The sequence below is a fragment of the Polypterus senegalus genome, chromosome 5 (assembly GCF_016835505.1).
Source record: "Polypterus senegalus isolate Bchr_013 chromosome 5, ASM1683550v1, whole genome shotgun sequence".
Lineage (NCBI taxonomy): Eukaryota > Metazoa > Chordata > Cladistia > Polypteriformes > Polypteridae > Polypterus > Polypterus senegalus.
This window is the reverse complement of record NC_053158.1, coordinates 191,350,256-191,371,613: the sequence shown is the minus strand read 5'-3', so window position 1 is coordinate 191,371,613 and position 21,358 is coordinate 191,350,256. Positions and strand designations below refer to the sequence as shown.

Here is a 21,358-nt window from a genome sequence, read left to right as displayed (position 1 = left end):
CCATTGAAAAGGTCATTGGCAGAGGCACTCTGCTCTGTCAGGAAGCAAGCCAGTCCATCACACTGCAAAAACTCACACTTACTCATATATGAGACACCCTTTGAGATTAAGCAAATGGAGATTAAGAGGAAAATTATTGCAGTTTTCAAATGATGAAAAGAAATTGGTACAGTGGATCCAGGCTGTTACTGGAAAATGTGTTCAACGAGAACACGGGGGCAACTGTTGAAAACTTTTTAAGATGAAATTTTGAACAAATATTAGAATATCTTTCTTCACACAGAGAACCATAGACACATTGAATAAATTATCAAGTAGTGTGAAAGAGAGTAGGACTTTAGGAACCTTCGAATCTCAGCTTCATTTTACTTTGGAGAAATTAGCTGGATAGGACAGGATAGGATGTTTCTCATATTTCTAAGTAAAGTGGATGAATACTCCTGATTATTTTACAACTAAATTATTAGTTATTTAAATTATCTCTTATATCTTCGCTATCTGTCAGATTACTTTAGTTTCCTAACAGATCACAACACACTTTAAACGATGGCGACCAGAGTGTTGAGCCGAACTGAATACAGTTCTAATGTTTCAATTTAATTTCTAATTTATTTGGGATGTTGGTGAAAAAAGAAAACAAAACAAATTTGAAAGAGAACTCTACTCAGAAAACTGACAAAGCTGGATATCAAGCAAAGCAAATCAAGCAAAGGAAACTGGAGAGGTGAGGCAGCAGTGCTAACCATGGCACCACAGTGCCTCCCATATGTGGAATATGTTGGGCTTCACTACAAGGACTGCGGTGTCAGAGCCTTGGCGTCAAAAGCAATTATTGTGTTACTGGAGTCAGAATGGGATAAAAATGTACCAACTCTGACAAAATGTAAATTGTAATGTAATGTGTTAAAATTTCCAACTTCACATACACTAATTTAATGAAACAATTTTTTTTTCTAGCCTTTTGGTAAAATATTTGTTTTCTTTTTTGTTTAATATTACCCAATGTTTGTAACTTCTTTAATAAATCTCTCTATTATAAAAGAAAATCTTGAGACGAGACTATTGCCAAGAGATTTTTTCAAGTCCTGCCCTCCACTCAACCATATTCAATCACGCCCACAGTCCTCTCACTTCTCATTTGTGCGAATGCGTTTGTCAGACAAAGTTCCTGCACTCTCAGCTCTTATAAATTTTAACGTTTTCCTCACTGTAAGTTCCCATTAAAAGACTTATTATGTCCAAATCTTATTGAAGAATTTCATCACGAAGGCTTATCAACAGAAGAAATGAGTACATGGGCAATCCTACCAGCGAGAAACGATGAAGTCAAACGAATTAACGCGAAAATTGTCGATCAGTTACATGGCAAATTGGTTAAATGCATATCAATTGACTATGCTGAAACAGTTAGTGGTGATGGTGAAGTAGATGAAAATATCAACTTACAATATCCTGAAGAATAACTACAACCGTTAACACCGTCTGGTCTCCCACAGGCCAAATTACTGTTGAAAGAAGGATGTATCGTAATGTTATTGCGTGATTTATGTCTGTGTGATGGGCTATACAATAGAACAAGATTAGCTGTATTCAAAATTGGCCGAACAATTCTAACATGTAAAATTTTAACAGGTAACAATAAAAGTAATGTAGTACATCTTCCACAGATAACATTAGACACCAAAGGAGATCTTGATATACCATTCGTATTAAAACGTTTACAGTTTTCCGTTAGGATAGCTTTAGCTATGAAAATGAACAAATCACAGAGCTAAACATTCAAAAAAGTAACTTTATCTATTAGAGAGAAAGAAACAATATTCACTGATGGGCAGTTATATGTTACGTTGTCATGATGGAAGTCCAAACACAGAATCAAAATTCAATGCGATATTGATGAAATTTTAATTCCAAATATTGGTTTTACTGACATTTTACAGTAAAAGTGTAAGTTTAAAAAGTATTTGCGTGTTAATTTCAAAGCCAAACAGAACAAAAACGTATAACTCAACGACTACCTTGAACGCAACGAGAAACATCATTTTCTTTCAATTTACTCACTGTAATGTAAAATAGTTCTATTATACATATGTAACAATTCCCATGAAAATAACAATCTGTTTAAATTGTATATCCGCTTCCCCATATGCGTGCGGCAGAGCCTGGAAATCCGGGGGATAGCGAGCGAAACGAGCAGGGGAAAGAGCCCCCTAGTAATATGATAAAACCACAATGACACTGCTACAGCCTTTAAACATAAACTTTAAGACATTAGGGAGCCGATGATTCACATTGGGAGTGATGAAATGCCTTGTATCTTGTACAGTATGTTATGTTCTTTCAATTAACACAGTAAATATATGAGTCTAATTATAAATACAGGAGTCGGAGTCAGTGGTACCATAAATTGAGGAGTCGTAGTTGGAGTTGAAGGTTTTGTGCACAGCCTTGATTACCATGCCTTAGTGTAAAACCATCGATTTTCTTGATATTGTTACAGGGTGCTAAAGCCTTTCCAGGAAGCATCAGAGGAAAGGCACAAACCTAGCAATGGAGAGACGACCGGCCCTTTGCAAAGCAAACTCGGAAAAATATTCACACTCACTCACATTTCTATTAGTCATCTATCCATGTTCTGTATGTGCTTTATTCATTTGAGAGTCACAGGGAACAGAGGATTATCCTGGACACAGGAGGAAATTATGAAAGAACAACTTGAGCCAGAAAGTCAGTTCATCGCAGGGCTGTCATATTGATCTGGATTAGCAACATCAATTAGCCCACATTTCACCCATTCATCCTTAATTAAATGATCAGATTTATTTTTCATTACAGAGTTGCTGAAGAACAAGAGCCAAAAGAGGCACTATGAACATGTAATGTGCAGCCGGGTCGCCTCCATGCTGGGAGGACCGGGGGAGCAAGCGTGGCCAGAGCGTTACCTCCCCTGGGACACTAGATGGCAACCCCCCGTGTTCCGGCGGTGCTTCAGACTCCCACAGGGCTTCATGGGAGTTGGAGTGTGGTGCAGCCCTGTTGGGATCCGCACTGAGCACTTGTGGGTAGTTCTTCCAGCACACCCGGAACAGCTGCTGGAAAGGAGCAATCAAGCACTGGAGCACTTCTGGGTGCATTATGAAAGGAGAAGAAACGAAGCTTTACCCGAGGACTGAAGGAGGAGAAGGAAAAAAGTAAAAGAAGGGATTAATTGTTTGTGCTGTGCTTGTGCTTGGACTGTGTCATACTTGTGGGGAACGGGGAAGGTGTTTCCCTCAAGGGGAAAAGAAAAAAATAAGCCAAGTGTGTATTGAACTTGTGTCCCACGCATGTCTGTGTCGGGTTCAGCTGGCGGTGCCAGCCTGGTGGGCCACAGACATCAGGAATAAACCAACACCTGGTCATGGCTATATTCTGCACAGGGGCACCAAAGTCCATCCAAGATGTGTGAAAAATTATTTAGTTAGTTTTGTTTTTCCAAGATATTTTGCTTGCGATAAACTGGATGATCGAGTCTCATCTCCATTTAGTCTTGAGATAAGTCATCCATCGTTAATCGCACATACCTCATCATCCCTGAGTGTCCTCGTCTCCAGGGATGGTGGCAGTTGACACTTCTGCAGCTGAGGCGCCGAATACGAGCTGTCAGAAGAAGAACAGAGAAATTTGTTATGCTATAATAGTAACACTGACAGCATGACAGATTCTAGTTCTAGTAAGAGTGAAGCATATGAAGGTGATGAGTTTGCACCGGTGGCAAAATATAACATTACTTCTGAATGCGTGTCATGTGAAAAGAGTACCGAGCAACTTTTAAAGTTGTCGTTAACTGATCTTCAGGGTTACAAGGCACATATATAAGGCATTCCATTACAGAATTTCAATCTGTTCATAAATGGCAACATGCAAGATGTAATTCTGACTAAGCCCAAAAGACAGACACTGAAACCAAATTCTAGGGTGCACATGTGGTCTGATGTCCATCATGACAGGCCACTGGCTTTCCTGAAATCTGCTGATCAACAAAGCATTTATATTTGAAACTCCTTATGGGCAGCAGATCACAAATGAAAACCGTTTCAGCTCATGTCTCAGGCGTTTGCATTTTCCAACCAGTCACTTCATGCAGCAGTGAGAAATACTTGTGGAAAATTAAAACTGTTTTTTGAGGCATTGATGAAGAGATTCACTAAAATCTATATACCTAAACAGAATGTAGTTGTTGAAAGATAACTTAAGGTCCAGAAAGATCATTTGAAAATGAAATTATACTAACATTGTACAATGACTTGTCGGCAGTGTTGCTACTGAACTCTAGGGAAAGTATACAGGGAGCTTGACAAAATTGTTTAGAGTCCGCAAACTACTGAAAAACTAAACCTGCTGATGTTTTTGTTTTATTCTTTTCTTTGCTTTGCTTTACTTTAACAGCTGAAAATACCTGATGTTGTCAAAATGAACAGCTGCCAGAATAAATATGTTTTCCTTCCCTTCTGATAGTAAAGACAGATGAAGGAACAGACTCTCTCTGTTTATAGTAGAGTTTCCACATAAAGCGAGAAGCACCTACTGCAATAGCCATATCTGTCTGTCTTTCTGTTTGTCCGCACAAGACGATTCAGTCCCCTGTGGATTGATTTTGTTGAAATCTAGCACACTCATTCTTCAAAGAAATTTGTTTAGACACTTCAATTTTCCTGGAGATATCTCAAACAGATTACACTCTGCAAAGTTTTTGAAATAACTAAATCTTCCATTGAAAAGCATCGGTGAATCTGCAAACTCATCTATCTCAAAGCAAAGAAACATTTTGTGTAACTTCAGCTATGGATTAGTTTCAATCTTGTCTTGACAGCAGTCACACGAAACTTGTTTATTTTGTATATTCCCTTCTTTTACTCATCCGCCAGCCACCCAGATCTCCAATATAACACTAGGGAACGGAACACGCTTGCAAGCAGCTCATAGGGCAGCACCCTTCTCCTGCTGATTTAGGTAAGTTTACCATACAAATACAAAAATAAAAGTGACTTCTCTGGAAATGAATGGCAGACAAAGCAATTATGTAAGAACATAGAAGACTGAATTCACTGAACCAAAATTATCTGCAGATTGCTATTGTAAAAAAAAAAGACTTCATCAACCCTTACCTAAAGTATTTGAAGTAATCCATCATATGGGAAAAGTACAGCACCACTAACTAACTAAAGCAAAGATGGTTAGAAGGGGAACTGTGGTTGATATGTGAGAAGAATATCAGAGCTGCAGAGCATGAAACAAACACTGCGCTGTGGCATGCAGATTCAACAGTGCATGAAGAGGTTGATTGTGTCGCAAATAGCAAAGCCAGGGCATGATTATGGTTTGTGCCACGTTGAGCTGCTTAGCAGAATAACGTACAACAGACTGAGCAGGGGTTTCAGGTTATCCGTATGTGCAGTGCTGCTTTTGCTTCCATGTATCTTCAGACTAGAATTAAAATTTTTAATATAATGATCACCTTTGGTATTTCTGTTATGCAATCAATCAGTTCTTAGTTATTTAAATGATTTTAATGGGTTTTAAATAATACTAACCGCTAGAAGAGCAACTTATTTTGGTTGTTTTTCTACTTTCTTAGGGTAATATTGATACAGATTTTATGCTAGTATTGGTCATTTTGTATTAATAGTTATTTTTCCTTTGGTAATTTTTGGATACTACTGTATAGGGTATACTTTCGGAAATGTTATGTTTATGAAAACTGAACAACAATTAGTCACAGACTCTCCACCACTAACATGCAATAACACACATTGTTACATCACTTGCTTTTGAGCCACCACAACCCTATATAGGCTACATTTACCTACATGTTAAAGTAATGTTAAAAATAAAGTATTTCACTTAGTCTACTGACACATGTAATTGCATTCGGTCATCACCATTATTTTCAAATATGACTCATTCTTACAAAAAAATGGAACCAACAGAAATGTGATAACTGACTCTTGGATGAAGTACCTAAACAAATGTGAAATACTCCAACTTTCATATCAGTTAACTGAATACTGAAATACCCTTGAATGCTATACCATGTGCATATTTACTAACTTAAGATTTGACATGGCATACTGTGCACTGATGATGGCTATCAAGTTTAATTCTAAGCTTTGACACTGCATCCATTCTTTCTATCTATTTATCTATTGTAGATGCCACATGGGCTGGATGGGCATCCGGCCAGGAGAGCGGATGGTTCCTTACCCCGACGAGAGAACCTAAAGGGATGGATGGACAGCTCACTAGGAAAGAAAGACATTGCTAGAAAGTTTTTATTCCCCCAGCACACAAGATTGCAGCAGTCCTGGATATCGGTGCTCCCTAGGAAACCAGCAAGGCATGCCGGGAGATGTAGTTTGGAAGTGCAGACTTGCTGGAGTCACTGGGGGCCACGAGAGGGTGTTGCAGGGAGACAAGCTCCCTGTTATGATGGATTTCAGTGTGACCCGGGAGTGCTTCCATTGGGCAATCACCCTGGCACCGGAAGTACTCCCGGGTCTGTCATAAAAGACACTGCACTCCCTTATCCAGTCGATTCGGAGCTGGGAGGTAGTGGAGCAATGCTTGAGTGGAGGAAGGTAACGCGGTAGAAAGAAACATTTCCGGAGAGAAAACTTGTATTTGGTGCTTGTGATGACATATGTGGGAGGATTTGATTAATAAATTTACCTTTACTTGAGCCCGAGACTATGCTTGTGTGTTCGTGTTGGGGTTTGGGCTTGCTGGTGCCCGGGTGTCCATCACACTATCTATCTATCTATCTATCTATCTATCTATCTATCTATCTATCTATCTATCTATCTATCTATCTATTATACCGTGCCTTTCACACTATCTATCTATCTATCTATTATATAGTGCCTTTCCTATCTATCTATCTATCTATCTATCTATCTATCTATCTCACTCATAATCATAGATGCTGTTTCTGTTTATTGGGGGGCGGAGGGTGCTAACCATACAAATTAAACACTCTCTCACTTCTTGCTGTTCTTATGTAGTACGTATTTAACAGCTTTGTCATTACATGCTTGTTTCTTCAGTGTTTTCCTCAGAACAGGTAGGTGAGTCCTGAACAATTGTTGAACCCCTAAGTCTATCCCTGTGTCAGGCAATGTATAAAGCACATCCTAAGGCAGTTTAAGCACATACTCAAATGTACCACAAGCTAACTGCTTATATTCATCCATTTCTTAACCCATCTCTCTTTTTAAACAAGCAGAGCCTTATTTTATTTTTGGGCTCATAACAATTACTTCTAAATGCTGTGAAATCACTTTTTTTTTTTTTTGTCCGGAACCACCAGGCTCACCAGTATGAGAGAAGCTTCCACATATGATATTCTATTCAAGCTATCGTGATGTTTAGTTATGCAATACGTCCAACTTTTTGGGAATCCCCCCATTTTTGGTCCTCCACCCCAAAAAAAACCAAACATTTTTAGGCCATCATTGGAAATATTTTGTGCAGTGAATGACACCCTTATGATAAAGAGTAAACCAATAGGTGTCTTCAGCAATGAAGGACTTGAAGTTGTGTATGCCGCATCTTTCAACCTCCAGGGTTCACCCACTAATTGGGATATCAAGGGCCAAGGTTACTCCTTTTCATAAAACTTCAGAAGAATGGGGATCAGTAATATAGGCAGGTGGAGTATTGTTTTATGCTATTTTGAGGTTGCTGATAATTAATATGATATTTTTGATATTTTATTTTTTTAAAGGTGGTACTAGTCCTCTGAGAGCCTCTACCAGAAGGTTAAAAATGACTTTAAACATAAGCATGTGGGAAATTGTTGAAGATAAGTGCTAATGAATATGATGTGATTTTTGATCCTTTACTAGGGCTCTAGCCCTCTATGGACCACTACCAGAGGGTGAAAAGTGACAAATTTCTATTACAATCGATAATATTTAGACTTATAACGTTTAAGTTGAAGTGCACATTTAAATATCTCAAATATCCGACGCAGTGTTTCATGTTTGTTATATACTTCTACCTCATGAAGTAAACCATTACATTTATTACGAGGACCCTGAATTTAGAGCAGCTTATGCTAATTCAGACTTTTAAAGTTTTTTTTTTTGATTTTAAATAATAAAGAGTTATTTGTAAAATTATTCAAAAAACTTTAAAATGTAAATACCAATACAAATAATACATTCAAACATTAAAGTAGAATAAAGGAAGGAAACAAACAAAAAAGACATCAACAGTAATATTCTCATTAGAGTAGAAATCTTGGGAGTTACAGGTTCAGATGCTTAGCTTTGTGTCTCTTAAATAACTCAAGAGACTTTACGTGTACCAAATATTCAGTAAGAAACAGGCTCAGTAAGAGACTACACCTGATCCATTTACACTTACGAATAAGATATTTCCCAAATAGTATTTAAAAAGTCATCAGAAATGAAGTGATAAAATTACTAGGATTTTTTTTCATAAAAGAAAATAAAATCATTTACCTTGAAAAAACAGACTAACAGTTTCTGGGCAATCCAGGGAGACACTTCATTCCATAGATTTCTAGAGACAGGACAATCAAAAAAAAGATGTTCAAATTCTGCTTGTGAATTGTAAAATTTGCAACTAATATCTATATCTGGAAACATTTTACTGATAAGGGAATTAACTGGGTAAATTTTATGAAGAATTTTATTGGATTTCACAACCTGTGGTAACAGATGATAATTATTAGCAATTACCAGCTTTCTGCTAATTAATTGTATCTTTAATAGTCTCATCCCATAAACTATACACTCTTGGATTAATCTGATTTCATAAACAGATTCCTTTAAAATGTATTGTAACATTTTTGTTCCAAAATATTTACAGTGTCAGTGAGTAAATTTGGAAGGCTTAGGACGATGCTTACATAAATACAAGTTCACTGCAACAAAATTTCAGACAAGACACAGAGAAATCAAAATATGATTATCAATTTGTGATCATCTAAAACATTGCCATGTTAATCCAAGTGTCTGAAAGTAAAGACTAATTTTTTTATAAAATACATATTTTATTCAAATAGTCAATTTATTTGGTGCAAAATTATACAAATGACACAGTTTTGCTGCCCTTAGTGTCTCGCCATAAAAATCTGACAAAGGACCTGAACGTTTCCTACATTCAAAGTTACACTCGTCTTAAATAATATTATTTTTTATTACTATGGGCCCAAATGGACTCATTATGCAGCAAAACCTTCTTGAGCCACTTTTTGTGCCCCCTCCGCATCCCTATCTTTGTCCCTCTGACCCAAAATAAAACTCATTTTGAGGACATTTTAGGACCTTATTATAAAGGGGAAACCAATTGATGTCTTCCGCAAAAATGATCAGAAGAACTACAGAATGTGTAGGCCACATCAACTGACCCCATTGGTTCATAATCTCTCTAATGGGGTACGAGAGGTCATAATTACTCCTTTTCACAAAAGTTAAAAAACAAAATAGGGATCTGTCATTTTTTTTATATACTTTGTTAATCCCAAGCGGAAATTGTCCGATATAGGCATATGGAGTGTCGTTTTATGAAGATTTGAGGTTGCTGAACACAAACATGATAATAAGAAATATAAAAAATTTGACAATTTCGGCCCATCCAGCCTGTTTGTTAGGCTAATAGCTAAAATACCCCAAAATTATTTTAATAAACTCTGTTTTATATATTGGACTGGCATTTCTATCCACGGCAACTTGCAGCATCTGAAATAACCCTGGTTACATTTCTTTTGTTTTTCTAGTTGTAAAACTAGAAAAAGTGAAGTGTTCACAGTGTCTTTAGCAGGACTCGAACCCTTAACCTCAGGGTATGAATCCCTCAGCCTTGACCACTACACCACACTGCCTGCCATGACAGTACTTTTGCTATTTGGTTGTTGGTGGTCCTTATTCCTCTAAGAGCTACTCACAATGTTAAAAATGACAAATTTCAAACAAGCGCGTGGGGTATCGTATTAGACAATTTCAAAGTGAGCGATTATGAATATGCTGTTATATTTGACCATTTACTAGGGATCTAGCCCTACAGGAACCTCTATCAGAAAATGAAAAAATTACATTTTTTTATATATTCTGTTAATCCCTGAGGGAAAATTGTCTTTTTGCATTTTCTTTGTGGGTCAGCGTGTAGGATCAGCCATTGTACAGCGCCCCTGAAGAAACTGTCAGGTTACAATAGAGAATATTTAGACTAAAAATGTTCGTATGGAAGCACACATTTTAATATTTTGAATATATATATATATTTCTACCTCACGAAGTAAATCATGACATTTCCTATGAACACTTATGCTAATTTAGCCCTTTTTTTCCTTCATTAAAACTACACATTTTTCTTTACTTGTTCCCTTTTTTCCAGTCTTTGTGATATGTTTTTGAATATCAAGTCTACTTGCTAATCATGCTCCCAACCTCCTCCTCCTCCTCTTACTAATCAGCACTGGCACTAACAGGTATTTTTTTTTAACTTATGCTTATGCTAATTTTGGCTTTTCTTTCAATTAAAAATACACATTTTTCTTTATCTTTTCCCCTTTTTTCAAATCTTTGTGATATGTTTTTGAATATCGAGTCTACTTGCTAATCAGCATTGGCAACAGGTATTTTTGTGTAATGTCTTTTTCTTTCTTTCTTTCTTATGAAAACGTATGCTAATTTTGGATTTATTTAAATTAAAAATACACAAATTTCTTTATTTTTTCTTTTCCTTTTTTCAAGTCTATGTGATATGTTTTTGAATATCGAGTCTACTTGCTAATCAGCACTGGCACTAACAGGTTTTTTTTTTTTCATTTTTATGAACACTTATGCTAATTTAGGCCTTTTTCATTTTTTTAATTAAAAATGCACATTTTTCTTTATATTGTCCAGATTTTGGGATATGATTTTGACTATCAAGTCTACTTGCTAATCAAGAAGACAACATGCATTTGTTTCTTTCTAATGAACGCTTATGCTCATTTATTTAGTTTTTTTTCAATGAAAACTACACATTTTTTCTTGTTTTTTCCAGACTTTGAGATACATTTTTGAATTTCAAGTCTACTTGCTAATCAGGTAGACAACATGCATTTTTATTTTTTTTCTTTCTAATGAACACTTATGCTAATTTATTTAATTAAAACTACACACTTTTCTTTATTTTTTCCCCTTTTAACAGTTGTTGAGATATATTTTTGAATTTCAAGTCTATTTGCTAATCAAGTAGACAACAGGTATTTTAATTTTTTTTTTCATTCTAATGAACACTTATGCTGACTTCATTTTTTTTTTCAATTAAAACTACACACTTTTTAAACATTTTTTCTCTTTATTCCAGTCTTTGGGATATACTTTTGAATTTCAAGTCTACTTGCTAATCAAGTAGACAACAGGTATTTTTATTTCGTTTTTCTTTCTAATGAACACTTATACTGATTTATTTAATTCTTTTCAATTAAAACTACACACTTTTCTTTATTTTTTCACCTTTTTTCCAGTCTTTGGGATATGTTTTTGAATTTCAACTCTACTTGTTAATTACGTAGACAACAGGCATTTTAATGTTTTAATGAAAGCTTATGCTAATAATTTTTTCTCAGTTAAAACTACACGTTTTTCTTTATTTTGTTTCCCCCTTTTTGTGATGTGTTTTTGAATGTCGAGTCTACTTGCTAATCAGCATTGGCACTGACTGGTATTTTTTAGTTCTTTTTTTTGTGTCTTTCTTTATCCATGTCCATTAGATGTCCTCTGATCATTTAAAAAGGCCTTCAGGTGTCTTCCGTGCTGACGTCTACTGACTTTAACCAGCAACGACACTGCCCCGCTACACCGCTTATTCCATTGTCTGAGGTTTAGAGGTTTGCACGTTTACGTTAAGGACCCCAAACCAAAAAACAACGTGCAAACACCCCCCACCACCAATTAAAGGACAGGTTCCTGAACTAGTTGGCGGACTCATCAGTTTTTCAGAAGGTTTGTAATCTTTTCTTGTAATTTCAGGCCTAAAATACGTAATGCGCTATGCAAGCTGCGCTTAGCACAACCGCAGCGATGCTATTTTTACTTTTAAAAAGAGCTCAGAATACCGCGCTGTTTCTTCAAAAGAAGCCCTTTAAGACCCCCCGCAGAAACCAACAGAAAAATATGCGTACCGCGTACCTGGCAACACTGACTTATCCTTCCCCTAAACTTTTTACCCAAGAAAACTGGTGGGTCGCCTCTTGGAATAACGGTCCTGAAACCGCCGCACGTGACACTAGTCAAGGTGGGCGGAGGGGGCGGCCCGGCCCGCGCCGCCACATTGCAGTCGCAGGCCGCGTGCTTGCTCGTGATGGTGCGGCGGGTCGTTGTTGCCGTTCGCAGCCACGACCTCCGCCCGCGACCCCTCCCCTAACCCTCCAGCCACGAGATAAGAGCACACGAGCTTGCTGTCAAAATAAAAATAAATAAATAACTAGGCGTACGCTGCGCTGCTCCCCAACTGCAAGGAGTCGCCTCTCTCTCTGGACCCACACCCTTGTCCTGTCCGCTCCGCCTCCTCTGCCGCTGTTTTATTTAACATTCGCTCTCCGCGCCATAATAAGAGGCGCCGGGCTGCGCGAGTCCCGCCTTGTCGACGACGCGCTTCCCACCTTTAGGAGCGGCGCGGGGCTGAGCTGAGCTGAGCGGCCGGCCGGGCGTTACGTGTATTTCTGCCAAACTGAAGTGTTTATTCCTCTATTTTTAAATGTAAAGCACCTTTTAACTTGGATTTCACTCTCAGAAAGCGAGAAACGCGATCATCGAAAGCGCTGCTGACTTCGCTACAAGAAGAACCCTGTTGCTTGTTTTCAGTTACGTACGTTTAGCTACTAATAATCATTAATGCGGTTATTTTTTCACACTTTAATTGCATCAATATTAAAACACAGTAGTAATATAATTGGCCCTTTACCATAGTAAACAAATAAAAATATGAATAACTGAATAATGTACATGCAAGAAATACAACCGCTAAGTCATTAAGTAAAAGAGGGTTACAGATATTAACATAAAACTGTTAAGAACAGATCTGAGAATCTCGTTTTTTAATGCCTCTGTATTTTTATTAGTTGTTCTTAATATTATGTCTAACTTTTTTGTTCTATACACAAATACAATAGAAGGTCTAACTAACATTCTGAAATTTAAACTTTTCAGTCATGTGAAAAAGTAAGTCCATATCTGAGCAGGCAAGCAGTGGATTTTCATGCAGACAGGGTAAGGGTGGATACACTTGAATAAAAATACAAGAAAAATGGTCTTTTCAATCATTTATTAAACAAAAGTATCAATAGATGTAAAGGTCCGAAAAGGGGAAGCCCACTTGGTTGGCATCAGAAGCTGGAATGGCTCCCTTTAGCAAAAATGACTTCTTGTGTTGCCCATAACTGGCCACCAGTCTCTGACATTGACTTGACTGCTCCACCCTGCAAAATTGCCTCAGTTGTAAAATGTTTATGAGTTTTCGTAGATTTACCACCCATTTGAACCCCACCACCCCACATATACATTTCAATGGGATTCAAATCAATTCTTTGATATGGCTAGTCCAGGGTCCCCAACTCTGGTCCTGCAGGGCCCCAGTGACTGCAGGTTTTCATTGTAACTCTTTTCTTAATTAGTGACCTGTTTTTGCTGCTAGTTAACTCCTTTTCCTTTCATTTTAATTGACTTGTTTTCAAAGTTTTGTTCCCCTGGATTTCTTCATCGTTCCCCTGAATTGAACATTAGAACATTAGAACAATCTAGACGAGAACAGGCCATTCAGCCCAACAAAGCTCGCCAGTCCTATCCACTTGTTTCCTTCAAGAAAGCATCAAGTTGAGTTTTGAAAGTCCCTAACATCTTACTGTCTACCACACTACTTGGTAGCTTATTCCAAGTGTCTATCGTTCTTTGTGTAAAGAAAAACTTCCTAATTCCTAATGTTTGTGCGAAATTTACCCTTAACAAGTTTCCAACTGTGTCCCCGTGTTCTTGATGAGCTCATTTTAAAATACAAGTCTCGATCCACTGTACTAATTCCCTTCATAATTTTAAACACTTCACTCAGGTCACCTCTTAATCTTCTTTTGCTTAAACTGTAAAGGCCCAGCTCTTTTAATCTTTCCTCATAATTCAACCCCTGTAGACCTGGAATCAGCCTAGTCGCTCTTCTCTGGACCTTTCCTAGTGCTGCTATGTCCATTTTGTAGCCTGGAGACCAAAACTGCACACAGTACTCAAGATGAGGCCTCACCAGTGCATTATAAAGGTTGAGCATAACCTCCTTGGACTTGTACTCCACAGATCAAGGCGCTATATAACTTAACATTCTGTTAGCCTTCTTAATGGCTTCTGAACACTGTTGGGAAGTTGATAGCTTGGAGTCCACTATGACTCCTAAATCCTTCTCATAAGATGTACTCTCGATTTTCCGACCGCCCATTGTGTATTCAAACCTGATATTTTTACTTCCTATGTGTAATACTTTACATTTACTGACATTAAATTTCATCTGCCACAAATCTGCCCAAGCCTGTATGCTATCCAAGTCCTTCTGTAATGATATAACAGATTCCAAAATATCTGCTAATCCACCTATCTTGGTATCTTGGTATGCAAACTTAACCAGCTTGTTACTTATATTCCTATCTAAATCATTTATATATATTAAAAATAGCAACGGCCCCTGCACTGACCCCTGCTGGTCACCACTCTTAACATCGGCCAGTTCTGATGAGGTTCCTCGCACCATCACCCTCTGCTTCCTGTGTTTGAGCCAATTCTGCACCCATCTAAAAACATCACCCTGAACTCCCACTTCTTTTAACTTGATGCCCAACCTCTCATGTGGCACCTTATCAAATGCTTTCTGAATATCGAATGCTTTCTGAAACAATTGCTTTGTTTCTTTCCTTAAACAGAAATGAAATGTGAAGTGAGGGAGCCAACAGAAGATCAACTAAGTCAAGGCCTCAAACTCCAACTAATTTCTTCATTTGGTGCCGAGTCTTGTTGTTAATTAAACCCGTTCTTTAATTCCTTGGCTTGTTGCTTCTCTCATGGTGCATTAGCAGACATTTACAAAATTTGTGATTTTCTCTTTTCTAAGAGCACTGTTCAAATTTTTTGTGGACCTCCACCTGATCAAAGCACCGTGCAGTCCCTGCATTGATGGATTGAAGGCCAGATGTCCAACATGACCATCATTGTCTACTTCTTCCACATGAAGCCTGAAAACCATGAGGACTGATTGAGATTTTGTTTTTGTTTTTTTTCTGTCCTCCCTGGCCATTGGACATTACTTTATTCTCTGTTAATTATCCATCCATCCATTATCTAACCTACTATATCCTAACTACAAGATCACAGGGGTCTGCTGGAGCCAATCCCAGCCAACGCAGGGCGCAAGGCAGGAAACAAACCCCGGGGAGGGTGCCAGCCCACCGCAGTCTTCGTTAATTAGTATTGCCTAATTTTTATATTATTTTCTTTTTTCTTTCTTCATCTTGTAAAGCACTTTGAGCTGCATCATTTGTATGAAAACATGCTAGAGAAATAAGTGCTGTTGTTCTTTATTTTCAGATATTATATGATTATATTATTTGCTGGTCCTGTTTTGACTGATTTTGTATCTCATTATTGTTTGGCTACTAATTAAGGAAGAAAGAAACAATCTACAAGAGCAAGGCAAATAAAATGAATTCAAAAGAAGTTAATTAGCAGCAAAAACAGGTCACTAATTAAGAAAAGGGTTAGAATGAAAACCTGCAGCCACTGGGACCCTCCAGGACCAGATTTGAGGACCTCTGGGCTAGTCCTTAGCCACCCCATTTCTTGTTTTTGAGCCATTTCCATAGCAGATAAGTACTTCAGATCATTATCATGTTGAAAGGTCCATTTCTGGCTCATCTTCACCATTCTAACAGATGGCCTCACATTCTCCTGATATGACACAGAATTAATTGTTGAGTTGATGACTGCAAGTTGCGCAGGTCCTGAAGCAAGCAAAGCAACCCAAAGCCATAATATTTCCACCACCAACATGCTTCACAGATAGCACGAGGCTCTTCTCCTAAAACGCTGTCTTCAGTTTGTGCCAAACATGTTACTGTGGCCAAACAACTCTCATCAGTGCAGAGCACATTGCACCTGAAGGCCTGGAGATCAACCAGGAAAAGCTTGAGTTGCTGCTGGAAGAGATGTCAGCGAGGCCAGCAATTGGGTGCTTACCCTCTGGCATGAATGTGGATCCCAATGCCCCAGTGCAGTGATGGGGACACTGTGCTGTAAAAATGGTGCCGTCCTTTTAATGAGATGTAAAACTGACTCTCTGTAGCCATTAAAGATCCTTGGGTATCTTTCATAAAGAAGTAGGGTGTATCCCGATGGTTCTTGCTAAATTGCCCAACACGGCCTAGTCATTCTGGCCCCCTAATCATCCCCTGCTTCTAAGTGGATAACTATCTCTCACGACTTTACCACCTAACAGCTAATGTGTGGTGATTGTATTGGTGTAAGAATGGCTCCCATCGCATCAACCCCACTCACTATGTAAAGCACTTTCTGTGGTAAGAAAAAGCTATATAAATACAAAGAATTATTATTATTACTATATGTGCCAACCACGCTTGCGTGTTAAAGTTGTCTGTGAAGGGCTCCCTGTTTAAAGCGCGCTGCCAGTCGTGAACTGGGCCCTTCGTCGCACAGCATTATGATTTTTTATAAGGGAAACAAAATTACAAAAGAAAACCTGTGGACATTGATTCGATAGGAACGGCCTACTCGGAATCACTGTCCGAATCGTAATTATGTGGTGGTGTAGGCGCATTTCTGCTTCTGTCCATTCACAGTCCGTCTCGTTTTCACGACGCTGTCGATTCTGAATATCTGTGTTTTGAGGTGTGACTGGAGTACTACAGTCTTCAGTTGCATAAGCCTGGAGGAGATTCTTAATGCAATGCCTATGTTTTACCTGTCTCTCTACAGCCATCTAGTGCTTCTTCTTCTAATTCATTCGCGGACAAACAAAGATCAAGATCCAAATGAAGATTATATATAGAGATTATTAATGGCACACTATAGTCTTGCTCTAATGTTCTTCTCAGACAGCAAAGACTTTTTCCTGGCAAATCACGTATGTACAAAAAATTTGTTAGGTCTCTTTTTGATTATAGATGCCCTCAACTGTTGCAAGATTCACCTGCAGATCCCGCAATGAAATTTTGGGGTTCTTGGAAACGTCTAATATGAAACGGTCAGCTCTTGGACTGAATTTGCTGGATTGGCCAGTCCTGGACAAATCAGCAGTCATATGAGATCTATACCACTTGTAGAAGATTTTCCTTACAGTGGAACGACGGATCTCAGAGATTTGGGTGATCTTTTTAAAAACCCTTGCCAGACTCACAGGCTTTGTTAGGTCCCTAGAAGAGCTCTTTTGATCTTAGCATGGTGACACCACACACATCAATAGCAAGGAGATCACTGGACACTCAATATCTGTGGTTTAAATAAGAGGGTGTCCCTTCATAGTCCCTAAGGAAGTTCTAATCATTGGCACCTCATCTGGAATACCTCATTATAATTTTAAGGATTTGGAGTGATGGTCAATGTAGCATGGACAAATCTGCATTTTTGGTCATTTAGATTATGAGAATGTATACACCAGGTCCATTTTATTCGTCCTTTGTTAAAGTATATCACCTTTATCCGCAATTACCGTTTGCAGTAATATCTAAGGTTTGCCTGTTTAAAAATGTTGAAAAAGTCAACAGTTTCCTTGGGGTGTACAATTTTAAAACTACTGGTTCTTTATTGGTATTGTATGGTTCTTTACTGGGTTGTGTGGCCACTAGTAGAACCTTTGCTTGACAAAGCACCATATCATTGTGGGAAGGGGTCCTGGCATATGAAGTTGGCACTTTTTGTGCTTTGAAAATTTTTCTAATACGTAGAAAAAAAATTTACATTTTAACATATGGTAGGCTACCTAGCAGCAACACTAACCTAAACCTAACCTGTGCTTTTGTATCCAACAAGAGTCCTTTTGAAATCAGGGCCCATTAGTATTTCGCACATCTTTTACCATCTGTTCATGGTTATTTACTGTATGGAACCTGTTACAGATCTAAATAAATAAAAGTTCATTCTGGAACCTTCATGGGGAGGGGTCTTTTGGGAATCAAAAATGGTTCCTCCATGGGATTGCTCTGAAGAACCACTCTGACACTTTTATTTTTAAGTGTGTACTTATTTTTTCACTTGACTATGTATATGATATTTACCAAGTAAAGAAAGCACACTGACTATACAGAATTTTCTATCCAGCGCTGGCTCTACCATATAGTTCAACTAGATGGCCACTTAGCTTAGCAGATTTGTTCGGGGGCACTATTTTGAACACCGTCATAGACATTGCTATACAAAAAAAAAAAACTCTAAAAACAATACAACACTAATTGGAGCTCCCCCATCCTCTACACTTTGATGTAATTTCTGTGTAAAGTTGCACTTGAAACTTCAATGAGGATCTTGGAACAAATATCTATGAAAACTGTACTTGAAAAATAAACTGGGCAGCTCAACAGATGTAAAACATTTGCCTTCAAGACTCCATTGTTTTGGTGTGACATTTTCACTTTTGTCCAGGGCAGCAAAAATGCTAGAGCTGGGCCTTGTTTCTGTCACTTTATCTTCAGATTGGTATACATAAATAAAAAAGAATTACATTTAAACAGACAGAACTTTTTTTGGGGGACATTATAGAAAGTATTATGTGTCCTATTGGTTAAGGATTTGGTCCTCCAAACCTGGGGTTTGTGGGTTTGCCTCAGACACAGGAAGCAGATGGTGATGGTGTGAGGAACCTCTTTGGAATTGGCCAATGTTAAGAGTGGGGTCCAGCAGGGGTCAGTGCTAGGGCCGCTGCTATTTTTATATATATACTGTAAATGATTTACATAGGAATGTAAGTAACAAGCTTGTTAAGTTTGCAGATGATACCAAGATAGGTGGATTAGCAGATATTTTGGAATCTGTTATATCATTACAGAAGGACTTGGACAGCACACAGGCTTGGGCAGATTTGTGGCAGATGAAATTTAATTTCAGTAAATGTAAAGGATTCCACATAGGAAGTAAAAATGTTAGGTTTGAATACACAATGGGAGGTCGGAAAATTGAGAGTACACCTTATGAGAAGGATTTAGTCATAGTGGACTCTAAGCTATCAACTTCCAGACAGTGTTCAGAAGCCATTAAGAAGGCTAACAGAATGTCAGGTTATATAGCGCCTTGAAGTGAGGAGTACAAGTCCAAGGAGGTTATGCCCAACCTTTATAACACACTGGTGAGGCCTAATCTGGAGTCCTGTGTGCAGTTTTGGTCTCCAGGCTACAAAAAGGACATAGCAGCACTAGAGAATGTCCAGAGAAGAGCAGCTGGGCTAATTGCAGGGCTACAGGGATTGAATTATGAGGAAAGATTAAAAGAGCTGAGCCTTTACAGTTTAAGCAAAAGAAGATTAAGAGGTGACATGACTGAAGTGTTTAAAATTATGAAGGGAATTAGTGCAGTGGATCGAGACGGTGACTTTAAAATGAGTTCATCAAGAACATGGGGACACAGTTGGAAACTTAAGGGTAAATTTCGCACAAACATTAGGAAGTTTTTTTTTACACAAAGAATGGTAGACACTTGGAATAAGCTACCAAGTAGTGTGGTAGACAGTAAGACTATAGGGTCTTTCAAAACTCGACTTGATGTTTTATTGGAAAAAATAAGTGGATAGGACTGGTGAGCTTTTTTGGGCTGAATGGCCTGTTCTCGTCTAGAGTGTTCTAATGTTCTAAATCCTGCTATTGACACTGTGTGACCCTGAGCAAGTCACTTCACCTGTCTGTGCTCCAAATGGAAAATCAAAAGAAATGCAACCAATTGCCCTGGATAAAGGGCTCAGCCAAATAAGCAACTAATTATAAAATATGCACCCGATGAAGACTGAAATTCTGTTATTCACCTACTTTTCTTTTCAGCCTGGAAATAACCTTTTAACTTTTTTTCCTTTGCAGATGTATGCTGCCGCTGCCCCACTCCGACCCCAGTCTGACAGTACTGCACTCTTGCAAATGCAAAATAAAAGGGCAAAAAACGGCTCAGCAAATAAACAACGAGATTAAATAATTAAACCATTTGTAGCTCAAATATTGCAAGATAAAGGTGTCATAAAATAAGTAGATGTGAGTAAGATACAAAAATATGTATCCTAAATATCTGAATAGGTACAGAAATTAAAATAAAACAGATTAACTGCTGTTAAAAATACTCGTCAAGAAAACGTATTACCAATACCAATGACGTTATTTCTGAATCTTTTAAAAGATAAAAACGTATTATCGATGTCTTCAAAACTGCACCACCTTGTGTACGTTTTTTTTTTCTTTTTGAAGTGACTTCCTTTAATTATAAATAAACGCGAAAACTTCGCAGGCTATTTCTCTTTTTTCTCCCTTTGCAGCTTTTGTACGCGCCCGCGCCCTCTGTCTGTCGGTGACGCGCTTACCTGTCAATCTGCGGACTTCCCGTTGACACGTTTTTACGGTTTCTGTTCTCTAAAACACTAGAGCTGACAGTTAAAGTATAGATTGCACTTCTTTGAAGAAGGGCAACGAGGTAGCCAAATGGTTTATTTTTTGACACGCTAGTAAACTCTTAAGCACGATGTTGTCGACACGTAAAAAAAAAAAAACCTGTTCACATGCATTGAGACAGACACGTGCGCGTCCTCGCTGGCGCGCGGGCACTCGCTCGATTTTCTACTGTTCAGTGTGGCTTATGCATGTAAAGAGCAAATCGCTTTGCGATGGGGGGAGGGGGGCACTGCTTTAAAGGTGCTGCATACATGAACAGGTTAATTTGGGGGCGTGTCGGACCATACAATGTAGTTATGTGTCAACGTGAGTTTCGCATTTGCACCCCCTTCCCATGTGTGTCCCCATAAAGAAAGCTGAAACAAGCAAAGTACGGAAAGAGAGAGAGAGAGAGAGAGTGAGACAGAGTCAGAGGGCGAGGTGTGAGCAGGAGGAGGAAGGTGATGTCGTAAAGCAGAGTGTCGTAAACCAGGTGAAGGGAGGGGAGGTGGAGAGACAGGCGGTGTTTCGTAGAGGGGGGGGAGGTGGGGGGAGAGGGAGGAGGTGACTCTCCAGCAGCATTTAGACACAGCGAAAGGATCATGGCGGATGGCCCCAGGTGTAAGCGCAGAAAACAGGCGAATCCGAGGAGGAATAACGGTAAGTAAAACGCGTCCGATCGGCCGCCGGAGCTCACGG

General features: G+C 38.5%; 1 protein-coding gene and 1 long non-coding RNA gene across 3 annotated transcripts in view; one reads left to right on the top strand and one right to left on the bottom strand.

The window, feature by feature from the left end:
• Positions 1 to 1,469: 1,469 nt before the first annotated feature.
• Positions 1,470 to 12,474, bottom strand: LOC120529749. The gene is made up of 4 exons (XR_005633797.1): positions 12,186 to 12,474; positions 8,505 to 8,565; positions 3,564 to 3,639; positions 1,470 to 1,505 (listed from the first exon to the last, which is right to left on the bottom strand). It is a non-coding gene; the product is annotated as an uncharacterized LOC120529749 (long non-coding RNA).
• An 8,757-nt stretch (positions 12,475 to 21,231) lies between these two features.
• zeb1b (zinc finger E-box binding homeobox 1b) overlaps positions 21,232 to 21,358 on the top strand; it is a 324,647-nt gene continuing 324,520 nt past the window's right edge. For both annotated transcript variants that reach the window (XM_039753846.1, XM_039753845.1), the window contains exon 1: positions 21,232 to 21,319. In XM_039753846.1, coding sequence (XP_039609780.1) covers positions 21,262 to 21,319 — 58 coding nt within the window. In that variant the 5' untranslated portion in view covers positions 21,232 to 21,261. The remainder of the gene's footprint in view (positions 21,320 to 21,358) is intronic.